The sequence below is a fragment of the Gallus gallus genome, chromosome 2, assembly GCF_016699485.2.
Source record: "Gallus gallus isolate bGalGal1 chromosome 2, bGalGal1.mat.broiler.GRCg7b, whole genome shotgun sequence".
Taxonomy (NCBI): domain Eukaryota; kingdom Metazoa; phylum Chordata; class Aves; order Galliformes; family Phasianidae; genus Gallus; species Gallus gallus.
The window spans coordinates 79,356,175-79,369,197 of record NC_052533.1 but is presented as its reverse complement, the minus strand read 5'-3'; the positions used below and the strand labels follow the sequence as shown (position 1 = coordinate 79,369,197).

The 13,023-nt window shown below is 37.1% G+C and overlaps 1 protein-coding gene across 11 annotated transcripts in view; it reads left to right on the top strand.

Annotated features, from left to right (window-relative positions):
- The window catches only part of PAPD7 (poly(A) RNA polymerase D7, non-canonical), a 56,384-nt gene that overhangs the window by 14,043 nt on the left and 29,318 nt on the right, over positions 1 to 13,023 (top strand). For all 11 annotated transcript variants that reach the window (XM_046926570.1, XM_040686949.2, XM_040686941.2 and 8 more), the window contains exons 2-7: positions 1,086 to 1,209; positions 2,597 to 2,643; positions 3,524 to 3,644; positions 5,059 to 5,166; positions 6,000 to 6,128; positions 7,095 to 7,308. In XM_046926570.1, the coding sequence (XP_046782526.1) occupies positions 1,086 to 1,209; positions 2,597 to 2,643; positions 3,524 to 3,644; positions 5,059 to 5,166; positions 6,000 to 6,128; positions 7,095 to 7,308 (743 nt within the window). The remainder of the gene's footprint in view (positions 1 to 1,085; positions 1,210 to 2,596; positions 2,644 to 3,523; positions 3,645 to 5,058; positions 5,167 to 5,999; positions 6,129 to 7,094; positions 7,309 to 13,023) is intronic.

Here is a 13,023-nt window from a genome sequence, read left to right as displayed (position 1 = left end):
AAATACAAAGCTGGAGTTCTATTAGATGTATAAACAATTGATTTTGAAAGGCTAAATCTATTAAAGGATCGGTTGAATTTGTGGGGTTTTTTTTTTGAGGACACTGTTCAGACTTCAGTACACTGAATTGCAAACTTCTTGGATTAGAGGAATTTTATAAGTGCACCATCTTTTTGCTAAAGATGTTGTAAATATCCCATTTCAGCAAATGGGTTTTTTGCTTGGCATGGCTTTGTGCCTTTTTATTGAAAGTAAGCGTTTACGTTCATCTTGAAGTTTAAATTCATCTTAATTCTCAGCTGTCAGTGAGTGTTCTATACTATCAGGGAGGTGGAAAATGGAAGCAATCAACACGTATATAAAGATTATGAGATCTCATGTAGCACTGGTATTAATGTATTTTACACTTGAGAATATATTTAACAGTCCTTCATAAGTTCAGTTGGAAAGTAATTTCCTTTATGAATGAATGGCTTGTAAATGGCTTGGATTGTCAAAGAAATCCCTGTTTGTCCAAGTGTATGTTTTTGTATCAAGGAATATTCAAATGTCCCTTTTTCAGCCTTCAGTGGAAACTTGCATATAAGCAGAAGTACAGGCCCCTCAAGAGCATACCTATTTGAAGATTTTCATTGCTTCTGTGTTTGTTAGTCCATATTTGTATTTTTGTGTAGGTTTCATTTCTTTTTTTAAAGCACGCAGTGAGGGAATCAGAAATTGAATTCTTATTTCATTGCTGAGCAAGTAAGGATAGCAAATGTCTACTTGTGTTCTTGACCTGCTATTTTATGTCTTTAGCAGTTGGGTAATATAGCGAGAGCTGATGTGTAGGTATTGCTGAGATTACTGTGATGTGCTGCCATGAAAATTAAGTATGTCAGCTCCCTGTCCCCACCAGTCCTGGACCTCAAGCTGTCCAGTTTCCTGTTCCAAAACCTAACTTCTGTGGCACTCGCTTTTCTTGAGATTACTGCTGATTTTGCTTGGATGGCCATATGAAACAAAACCTATGGCTTTTTTTTTTAGAGGTGAAATTTATTCTGATATTTAAATTGTAATTGTAATTATACTGCTTTCTCCTTTAGACTACATGAAGAAATAATTGACTTCTATGACTTCATGTCCCCTCGTCCGGAAGAAGCAGCTATGAGAAGAGAAGTGGTGAAAAGGATAGAAACGGTCATCAAAGATCTTTGGCCTACAGCTGATGTGAGTACAGCTCAAGTGCTGGTTTGCTATTATATTACAGAGCTCAATTCACTTAACTCGCTATTACTTTGTTTTTTGTTTTTCAGAAGTGAACAGGTGAGGCTTAATGTGGCTGACTTAGAATACTGTTAGAGCTGTGATATTTATTTTAAAAAGTATTGGAAACTTGAAACCTAGATAATGGGTTAATGGAGACTACTGATAGTTTTTTTTGTTTTCAGAACTGGATGTAAAGAGCTGTCCACTTCAGGAAATGTTTCTTAAAGCTTATTAAATATTAAAATGATATTATGTATCCACAAGGAATCCTGACTATATGAATATTTGTAAATGCAAATATTATATAACAGGGCAGTTCTGAAAAAAATCTTTTTTGCATCCGTAACAACTTCGATATTGAGGGAATTACTTCAGTTCTGCTTTAGTGGGGAAAATTTGACTTCTGGAGGTATCTTCCAACCAAAATTCTTTCATTTTCAAACCTTTTATCCAAAGAGAAAGCTACTTCCAAATGAAAACTGCCCAAAAGGAGCTTAATACAAACTATATTGATAACTATGCTACCTGTAGTCAGAGGGATGATGTTATTACTAGGCAGAAAAACAATTCAGACTGTTATGATTCCATAAGCTTCAATGAGAAGGACTGAGGATTGAGAGCACAGCGTTGAGCTAAAGATGCTCTAAATGCTGTCCTCATCTTTACCTGCAATTTTCCTTAGCAATAAAATTTTTCTAGATCACGGAACAGTTTATAGGCATGGAAGTGGCCCAGCCTTTTCATGGGTCATTTCAAAGGAGTAAACTTGCAAATTGTGCTGCAACGGAGGAGGAGGATTTCAGTTCTCTAGGATGGTAGCATGGTGAAAGCATCTGGACTGCAAACTTCTCTTGGGCATAGTTGCTTCTTCCCACCTTCCTCCCAACATCTACCATAATTTGTCATTACCACAGTGACATTTGGAGTGTTTGTTTCTTATGAATTGAATAATTAGATGTATTTGCTTTTAAATGCAACAAATAAAGAAAATGCTTCCAGAAACAATCAGTAAAGCTGTCCTATGAGGGAAGAGGGCACAGGAAGGAAGGAAACTTTTATAGCAGCTTATACTTTTGTAGAACTGGAAACATAAGGAAAAGGACTCAGAAATCTGTTTTCTGGCTTGCAGGCTTTGTAGTCACTTCATATCTCAAAATACAATTTCCTATAAAGTTGCATCTATAAGAGAAAATGCATTTCTACAGCATAACAGTATACAAAGAAAGTCCCATAACTTTATTTACTGGGCTAAATCTGTAACAGGTCCAGGAAAATCTTAATAAATCTTGAGAGAGCGAAATGAGCATTCATGATGAGTGATTTCAGTGATTTGTGTTTTTTCCCTCAGGTCCAGATATTTGGCAGCTTTAGTACAGGGCTTTATCTTCCAACTAGGTAAGTAATTATTTGCTCTTATCTAAAGCTTGATTTCTTTTGGAGTACTGGTAAAATTTTGGGAAGAATTCAGAGACTGGAATGTGTGGATGTGTCAGTAAAGCATTTGTTTAGTGTCCCACATGACCAAGGGAAGAGCTATTCAACTTAGATTTGATAAATATTTGATATACCAGTGTCAGCACTGGGTGCTTTGGGGAGGTTTGGAGAAATATCTTCTTTCTTCCAGGTTAATCTTTGGCATTTTGTTTTTAAGTTACAGTAGAACTGACCAGTTGAGTACTTGCTATTTAAAGACTGTTTTTTAAATAAAAGTTCTTGCGTGTCACACTGTAGCTGCAAAATTAGAAGTCATCACAGCTGGGTTTTCCCAACTCTTTGAAGAGTATAGAGTGTTTTGAGTGTGTCTTATATCACTTAATGGTTCAAAGCATATTGGTGGTTTTAAAGTCTGTGGGAAGCTTTGTGTAACTGTCTTAAAGACTGTGTTGTCTTTAATTTTTTTTCAGTAAGCCCAGGGAATTTTAATTTCTGTGAAGAGTTAACGATAAGAATTGTTTGTATTATTAACAACATGGGTTAGATGAGGGACAGAATTGGACTGGGGCTGTGGCAATCAATGGTAGGGTGCAAGGAAGAAAAAAGGAAGGAGTTGTCTCAAGAACTTATCAGAGGATTGGAAGCAAGAAGCTAGGATCTGAAAGCATGCTGACCTGTCTCTTAATGTTACTAAAGCTAACTTAGAAATCTAGATTGTTAGAAGTTGAGAAGTGCTTATCCTGGAGGACTTGAAACAGGTGGAAGAGCAATTTTGCCCTTTTCTTCAGCGGACTATTGTGTCTTACACATAATGCCTTTCATATGTGTTCTTTTTGTCTAGTGATATTGATTTAGTTGTTTTTGGGAAATGGGAACGCCCCCCTTTACAGCTGCTGGAGCAAGCACTAAGAAAACACAATGTGGCTGAGCCATATTCCATCAAAGTACTTGATAAAGCTACGGTAAGTAACAATCTTTGGAATAATGAACATAGAAGTTTTCAGACTCCTTAACATAACACTTGGTGATTAATAATCCTAATATTAAGCCATTTATGAAACAATTGATTTCTTAAGCACAGTGTTTTGCTCTCTTGAGGCAAAATTTTAGTGTGCGTGCTTAGCAATAGTATATAGGGGTTATGATATGGAGAACAATAATCGTGTGCTCTGTTTGCTGTAAGCTCATTGTCAATAAATATCTCCTGAAAGTTTGTATTCGCAAAGTGTAAGATAGGTTAACTGAACTCTTGTTTTTCATGGTATATTGAAATGTTCTAAGCTTAAGCTTGATGTGTAGTGTTTCTTGCATCTGTCTTGCAAGTCCAATGGATCAAATGTTGAATGTGCTAAAAATGCAGTGTGAGAATATTACATTACTAAGCAAGTGTTTTCTCCAGGAGGCCAAGCGGAATATCGTGAACTTGTATTAAGAAAGCTGCTCCCTTCTCTGGTCTTTGAAATAGTGACCCTTCAAGGTTCAGAAAGTTCCTACAGCTTTTTAGGAATAGCAGCACATAACAACAGCTCTGGTAGTCTTTGGTTTATCTGAGAGTGAGATTTTTGGTATTAGGTGTAGCAGTTAGTGAAAGAGAAAGGCAATAGGTTTATTAATTTCACTAGCGTCTTTTATTCCCTCTGCTGCTGGTATAAAATGGAGCTATAAATCTGCTCTTTCAGATGAAAAATAAATGCTTGAACTTCAACTTTAAATAAATGTATGAGCTGAAGTTTAGGTTATGTTTGAGATAGCATGCTTATATTACCAGTTTGTGGGATACTTCCTCAAAGCAGTGATGTGAGACCAAACTGAGTATTCAGTATTTCTGTCATGATTTATTGCTGCCAGAAGTACTGTTGTTCGTGCTTTGCTTTTGTCCATTCTGGTTTTCGTTTGATTGCAGTGAACCAGTTCAGTCTGATAAACCAACAGGCAGCCCTTTATTTTTTTCTGCTTTCTTTTTTCTTCTGTGAGTTTAGCAAGCTGAATGGCACACTGCTGGGTCAGATGAATGCAATTCTTACTGGTTATGGGAGTAGAGTATCTCCCATTAATGACTCCCTCAGTCATTAAGTAAATTTAGTTGTCTTACGAAACACTTTAGGTACTGCAAATAGAGACAGATACCTAACAGCTATGGGAGCATACATGGGAGATAAGAAGTTACTGTGGTCATACATATTATTTTAATCACCTCACTAAAAATTGTTCACTGTTTGGCAAGTTAGAATTGCCATCCTTTCTCAAGAACTTGTTTCCTTGTCTTGGTAAATGTGTTTGTTTGGACTAATCATATCCATGTATGTTGAGTAGCTGGAGATGAGCACCAGTGTTGCGTTTCTGGGGACTCATAAGACCTTATTTTCATCTTTTCAGGTACCGATAATAAAACTCACTGACCAGGAGACAGAAGTGAAAGTTGACATCAGTTTTAATGTAGAAACTGGTGTGAAGGCAGCTCGATTTATCAAGGAATACATGAAGGTATCAGCTGTACAATGAATGTTATTCTACTTATCAAGGATACACTAGATGCTTAGATAACCTTTTTTGGTATGGCTTAAGACTTTTGAAAACTTACTGTTGAAGACTGTTTTCTTTTCATTAATACTAATTAAAAATGGGTATTTTAATTTATTTTCTACTGTTATTTACTGCATGTTGCCTTGGTAGAAAGACAGATTTTTTTTTAAAGCTTGAGCTTTGTAAGCTAGAAACTGTAAGCATGGAAGCTGAGTGTTACATAATTTTCTAAGAGTTGAGTGCTGGGTGCTTGTGTGCAGTAACTTGTATTTTGAATGGACTTCTATTGTCATATCTAGATCTGCGGGCAGGTACTAAGCTGTGCTTCTAAAGCAAGGCTGTTGAGGTTTGCTTACTTAAAATTTTACATTAAATTTTAATGATGTTTGAATATGAATACAGCCTTGTTAGACATTGTCTAATGACAGTTATTCTGTATGTAAGTACTTACGATCCAGCTCATTTTTACACAGTGCAGTAAAAGTACCGTTTAGATGAAAAGCATTGACTGAATTAGGCTGATAATCAATGATGGATATAGAGATAATCCTGTTAGGAAGACGGCAGGAGTTAAATTTATGTAGGCAACTTGATCAAATATGAGTTTGTGTATTTGCATGTTTTATATTTGCTTAAGTTTTGTGTATGTGCATGCTTTAGTTCTTCCTCAGGAAACACTTAATGGCACACTACCGAACAACATTTTTGTATTGGATGAATCTTATTTTGATTTAGTATTTGTTTTGGTTTGGAATGTTGGCAGTATCTTTGATAAGACCTATTTTGCTTTGCAGAAATATACTTTGCTGCCTTACTTGATTTTAGTATTAAAACAGTTCCTACTTCAGAGGGACTTGAATGAAGTTTTTACTGGTGGAATTAGCTCTTATAGCCTAATTTTAATGGCAATTAGTTTCCTGCAGGTAAGTTTGTCCCTTATTTATTTGCTTGTGTATCCTTTTAAAAATATTTTGGTTTCTGTCACTGAGCCTTCTTAGTGAAGATACTGTTTCTTTACAATTCCATAGCAATGCATAGTTTTGCTCTGCTATAGCTCTAGATATTTGATCATTGACAAGTCCGTTAGCCTACATCTAAAACCTCTTAAGATTTGTGAATTGGAATAGCAACAGGAGATTTGTTAACAGCATAGAGGCGATACATTGCTTTCTATAACAGCTCCTGTGCTGAGGATTACACTTTCCTATGTCTATACCAGTACCTGACTGATCTTACTGGTGTTAAATCTACTTGGATGCAATTGTCTGCTGCTACTTAGACTACTGGTACTGGATGTGGAGAGCAGTTGATTTTGGTGTTAAGAAATTAAACAGTTAAGTTGCTTTAATGATATGTTTGTTGGTTAGGCTTTAACGTACCTAAAACTAGCAGATATTTTAGGTGACTTGTGAAATTGTTAATGAGTAGTAAGTATCAATACATTTTGTGACAGTAGTATGTCTATGGGTATGAAGTACATAATAGGAGGTGGGTTAAAGAGCTACTTCAGTTGGAGTGAATAGTTTTTTTGCTTCTGAAAATATTAAGCCTGATTTTTGTTTTTTTTCAAAGGAACAGAAAAAACAATTATTACTCTGTTACTAAACCTTAATTCAGTAGTGGTCTTTTCCAACCTTAATGATTCTATGATTCTATGTACCTCATTACTATTGGCTTAGACAAAGCTTTAGAGGTGGCAAGTAATTTTTTCCATATGCTGCTGAAGTGCTGCCCCCTGTTGGTTACATAAAAACAATTTAAGTAGATGAATTAATGACTCAATTCAGACTTTTGTAGAGATTATACTCAGCTGTTTAAATGAGTTTTTGTTGTATTGTTGTAGTCTGGCAAATGTTAATTTTTAATAATTAGTAACTGTTCTGTCACAGCTGCATCCAAGAATTGATGCCAGAAGAGCTGATGAAAACCTTGGAATGCTTCTGATAGAATTCTTTGAACTCTATGGAAGGAATTTTAACTACTTGAAAACTGGTATTAGAATAAAAAATGGAGGTGCCTATATTGCCAAAGAAGAAATCATGAAAGTCATGACAAATGGATACAGACCATCCATGTTATGTATTGAGGATCCTCTCCTGCCTGGTAAGACTATACACTTCTTGCAGTATTCTGGGTCTCTGGCTCAACTTTTACTCTCAAACTTAGTCTCTAAAGTCTGTTAAATGTGTTGAGAAGCAGCTCAGAGAAAAGGCTTCTTGGTGGTGGAATACAGTAACCAAGATGAATTAAGGGATAAGGAACTGAAATTTGTGAGGATTCTTAGCCTGAGTAAACCAGATTGTGTATAAACAGTGCGAGTAAAGAATGCAGTGGAAGTTCAGAATAGTGTACTTAAGGTTCTCTAGCAGTGATAGAAGTAATGATAGAAAAAGATCCAAGAAATTCTGGAAGAGGAGTTATTAGTAGGGAGAACTGTTTTTTCTGTTGTTGTTATGAGAGAAAGAAAGTGTAGCTTTTCCTGACACAGTCTGTGGTGCTATTCTACATATAACCACATCCTTCTCTCTAAATTGGAGAGGCATGGATTTGAAAGGTAGACTGTTCAATGGATTAAGAACTGGTTGGCTGCCTACAGCCAAAGGGTTGTGATCAAAGGTTCTATGTCTGAGTGGAGGCCAGTCAAAAGTGTCCCCCAAAGGTTGATTTTTGGGACTGGTGATCTTTAACTTCTTTATCAGTGGCATAGATGGTGGCTTCAAGTGTACCCTTAGTAAGTTTGCAGACCACACCAAGCTGAGTGGTGCAGTCGATACATTGGAGGGAAGGGAAGCCATCCACAGGGACCTGGACAGGCTGGAGAAGTGGGCCCATGTGAACCTAATGAGGTTCAACAAGGCCAAGTGCAAGGTATTACAGTTGGGCTTGGGCAATTGCAGGTGTTTATATATGGACTAGGGAAAGAATTTCTTGAGAGCAGCACTGTGGAAAAGGACTTGGGGGTCCTAATGGGTGAGAAGCTGGACATGAGCCAGCAGTGTGTGCTTGCAGCCTGGAAGGCCAACTATATCCTGGGCTGCATTAAAAAAAAAAAAGGGGGGATGGCCAGCAGGGAGAGGGAGGTGATTTTTTCCCACTCTGTGGCTCTTGTGAGGCCCCATCTGGAGTACTGCATCCAGGCGTGGGGTCCCCAGCATGAGAAAGATGCAGAGCTCTTCGAAAGGGTCCAGAGGAGAGCCACTAAGATGATCACAGGGCTGGAGCACCTCTCCTGTGAAGAAAGGTTGAGGGAAGTGGGCTTGTTTAGCTTGGAGAAGAGAAGGCTCTGGGGAGACCTCATTGTGGCCTTCTAGTACTTGAAGGGAGCATATAAACAGGAGGGAAATGGCTGTTTACATGGGTTGATTGTGATAGGATAAAGGGGTAGTGTGAAGTTTTTTCACTCAGAGGGTGGTGATGCACTGGAACAGGTTGCCCAAGGAAGTTGTGGATGCCCCATCCCTGGAGAGGCATTCAAGGCCGGGCTGAATGTGGCTGTGGTCAGCCTGGTCTAGTGGTTGGTGACCCTGGACATAGCAGGGGGGTTGAAACTTTTGGTTTTTTAGGTATTTTTCAACCCAGGCCATTCTGTGATATAAATTATACCACATAGGAAATGAATGCATCACATGATGTAGCTATTCTGCATGATGGTACAGTAGAGACTGCACAGAAATATGGGTGTATGGTCATGAATGTGTATATCAAGGGAACAACTAGATTATGGTGTTGGTAGGGAGAGTCTGTTGTGCATAGTTGTCTTCTGCATTGTATGGGGACCTTCAGCTTTAGTTGCATATCCATTTTTAAGTTAAAAGTATGTTAAAATAGATTTCTTGAAGACTTTTGATTCAGTCATGGTCAGAGTAATGATGACTAATTTTTATTAAGATCCTTAAAGCTGTCAATTAGTAATAGTTGGTTTGGATTCTACTTAGATTTTCATATGTAGCTGTAATTCCAAACCAACTTTTTTATGAAATGAAATTTTGGTCAATTTGGACTTAAGCATTAGTATTTCTAGAGTGTAATTGGCAGTTAACCTTTATTCTGTCAAACTTTGTGTGTAGACTGTTATGTATAGCACTTTAAAAGCAATAATTCAGGAACTGAAGTTTAGCTGCTTTCTAAATACTCAGTGTACTGAGTGTTCATACTGCTTTATAACAGGTTGCATGCTAAGGTAGTTTTGTCTAATCACTTCTATGTATAAGCTTTAAGTTTGTGTCCATCATTACTCCTGTGCTTGGCCAGGCCTAAGTATGGTTTTGCACAACATCTATCGTGTTTAGCTTTCATTAGTAGCTATGTAGTATTTGCCTGAAAATCCATTTTAAGTAGTAAAATGACTACCTTTCTTTGGAATCAGAAACCTTTATCTGGTCTTTGTCTCTACTGAGGACTTCAATATTTCTTAGACCGTACAATATTTTAATTGTGACTTACAGTTAAGCCTTGTAATTTTTCTTCTGTTTTCTCCTTGAAGAAGAGGAAAAAATTAGTCCATTAGGGACTTTCAGCTGTTCCTTATAGCATAAATCTTGCAGTAGCAAACAACTGTAATTTGGAAGGAAGGTCTACAGTTACATGGTGTGAAATAGCTGGTAAGAATTAAGTTCTAAGTGAGATTATGTAGACTGAGATAATGTAATTTTTATAGGAGAAAGTATTTTGACAAGGCAAATAAAAGCTGACAACTTGAAAAATATAGTATTCCTTTGGGCTCTAGTGATCAGATACTTTGTGGTAGCTACCGTAAGGCTGCAGAACTTCTGTTGGAACTAGGAGTAAAAAAAACTAGGAGTAAGATTTCCTAGAATGTAGGAACAGCTCATTGAGTAAGATCCCATGAATACAGTACGATGCTGAAAGGTGGAACTCGTAGCTTTAGAGGGAACAGGGTTAAATTCAGTGGGATTAGTTTCTTTAAGTCTGAGGCATGTTTTAGCATAAAATAGTGTCTGACGAACAGATAAATAATGTAATCAAAGCAGTATGTGGTTGTTCCCATTTAGGACATTGTTGATTCCTAGATCTGGAAGGAAAAGGTATCATTTCTGGATGTAGTGGTTCTAGCTTGGATAAGATTTGCTTGGGTGCTGCAGGATTTCCTGAGACTCTCCAAGACAGTTTATTGAGCACGAGAGGTTTATAATTTCTGTGATTTGAGATTCCAAGAAAGATGTTGGGAGTCTACACTTGAAGTGGGAAGTCTTTTAATCTGGCTTTGAGGTATCAGACTAATCTAGTCTGTGATGCATCTTAAAGTGATAGTTTCTATCTGATCTTCATTAAAGCCTTAGGGTTCTTTATGTTGAATTAGTAGTGTTCTAGGACAGGATAATAGGATGAAAATCTCTCCCTTATTATTAACCAATGAAAGGATTTTCAGTAAAACCTCATGAAGCACTACTGAATCAGTTTCTAAAAACTGTTGAGGAGAATTGGAACTCATGGGAGCAAATTGGAGCAGGGTAAAGTATATCATCCCAGTAGAGGTTTGTATGTGTGGGATTCACCTTCCAGTATCCTGGTTTGGAAGACAAAACTTATTGTAGGTCACAAATCTTTAATCTGTGATTTTAACACAAACACTGAATTTATTTAGCAAGTTGTTAGAGAGGCTTCTTGTACTTCTAGTTAGGAGGAGATTGTCAAGGTTCATCAGGCATGTTTTTGATGCTCAGGTTAGGACTGATTTGATCTTGGCTCAGATTGGCAAATGCAGGAAGTCGTAATCTAAGACTTGATGTTTCATGTCTGCCATTCTTTTCATGAGAAAGGTGGTGGTGTTCATTCTGTGTTACTGGATTACTATGGTCACTCACAGAAGCTCTATATGTTAATTTTCAAGTGGTTTCCTTGGAAAGGGACTATTTAACTTTTAGGTCAAATTATCTTCATATCACTTACTATTCTGCATCTTGATATGCCACAAGCGTAGGAAGTAAATAGCTTTGGCAGCTATTGGGGTTATCTACTCTAGTCTTAGTAACTTTCCAAAGGTTTTCATTATAGCTTTTCAGTATCTGCTATTTGTCATTAGAAGGTGTGGATATGTGTGTATAAAATGCATATTTTTATAAATGCATATCCTTTGAGGGCAGCAGCTGAAAGAACCTCTTAATGTCAAATGTTGTGAAAAGATCTAATTAGTAGGTAACAGCTTAACAAAACCAGGTCTGCTTCAGTCTTAGCTCATGGTTGTACCTTTGCCTTTTCAGGCCATGTTTTTGAAATTGCTTCAGGTAATGAAAGGCTACTTGACAGGGTGATAGTACTGATAGCTGCTGATGGAAGTCTTAGGTATGCTTCTTCAAGGATGAGCCCTTCTTTTACGAAAATGAATGAAGATGGAATTAGATTTGAAATTATGCACCATTGTTATCTACTAATGCGTATCTGAGGTTGAAGTCTGAATTTGCAAGAAAGCATTTGGGTTTGTGCTTTAACTGTTCAGTTTAGATTGTGATGATAATGCTCATGTATGTAAGATGTGATGTGCTAACAAGAATAACTTATCAGAAGAAAATTTATTCCCTAAAATATAGACTTAACTGGGTACTATTCATAGAAGCTCATATGGTTTTGGCTTCCATACCTGCTTTTCAACTGCAGTGCCAGTCAGAAGCCCTACAGACTGTGTAATTGAATAAAACCACTTGTTCAGATATTTTATGAACTAATTACAGGTGCAGAGTGAGGCTATCCAGGGACCTAGGCATGCTCTGGCATGGGTTATCCTACCTCTTCTCAAAACTGCTTTAATGAAGATTCATACACAACTTTGGTTTAAACTAAACTGTCTTGGTTTGCTCTAAGTAGATTAGGGAAGGCTTGTGGTTTCTTTTGCTGGCAGAACAGCAGAGGTGGCAACTACTGTCAGAAGGAGTAACCAAGAATTAGTAGTAGTAACGTTTTCATTTTGGTATAGCTCCTTCCAGGGCGTGCATTGCATGTAGTTGCCTTAACAGCATATTAGGCCACACTAATGTAATTTGATTGACTTTGTGTACTCAATTCCTGTTATGTAAGTCTAGTGGTAGTAGTGGTAGGTGCAATTGCATGTGTTTAGTCCCTTGTAAATACCATTTTTGTTTCTTTATTGCTTTTTGCCTTAATTTTCTTTTGTATGTCATTAAGTGAAAACAGTATTGTTGCTGCTTCTGCCCCTGCAGAATGTGTACTGAATTAATCTATTTTCTCTAGTATAACATCTTTGTTCTGATATCTTGACTGCTGGCATACCTTGGGTCTCTATTCAGTTACCTTTGGACTAAATCCTTTGAGAAAGTCTCTGTTAACTACTTAGCAGTGAAACACTGAACTACAGCGTGCTTCTTCCCAGGTTTGCTTTCCAAGTCCTGCTTCTACTTCAGGGTAGAGTCCAATTGTAAATACCTCTTTTAGAGAGATTTTTGTAATTTTAAGTCTAATAACTGCTGGAAACTTCAGCAGTATGTTATATGAGATGCTCATTTACTTCAGTAAACATGAAGTCTCTTGTAATCAGGTTGTAAATTAATCATGTTACTGAAAACATCCTGTGTTCCCAAAGTGCTTTGATTCCCAATCTGTTTTCATTAATTACCTTTTCTTGTTCAAATGGCATAATTGTTGGAGAATCTTGAAGGACTGCAATATATTGCCAAGTGGTAAAGCTGATGCTGCTTTTCCTAGATGGCAAATCTTAGCGTGATCATCTGTAATGTCTTGCTGAACCAATATACTTCAGTGAGTGAAAGTTTCCTCTCAAATTTAGCCTCATTAGATTCACTTTCCAAATGATAGACTTGATTCTTTGTGTATCAATTTTCAAAG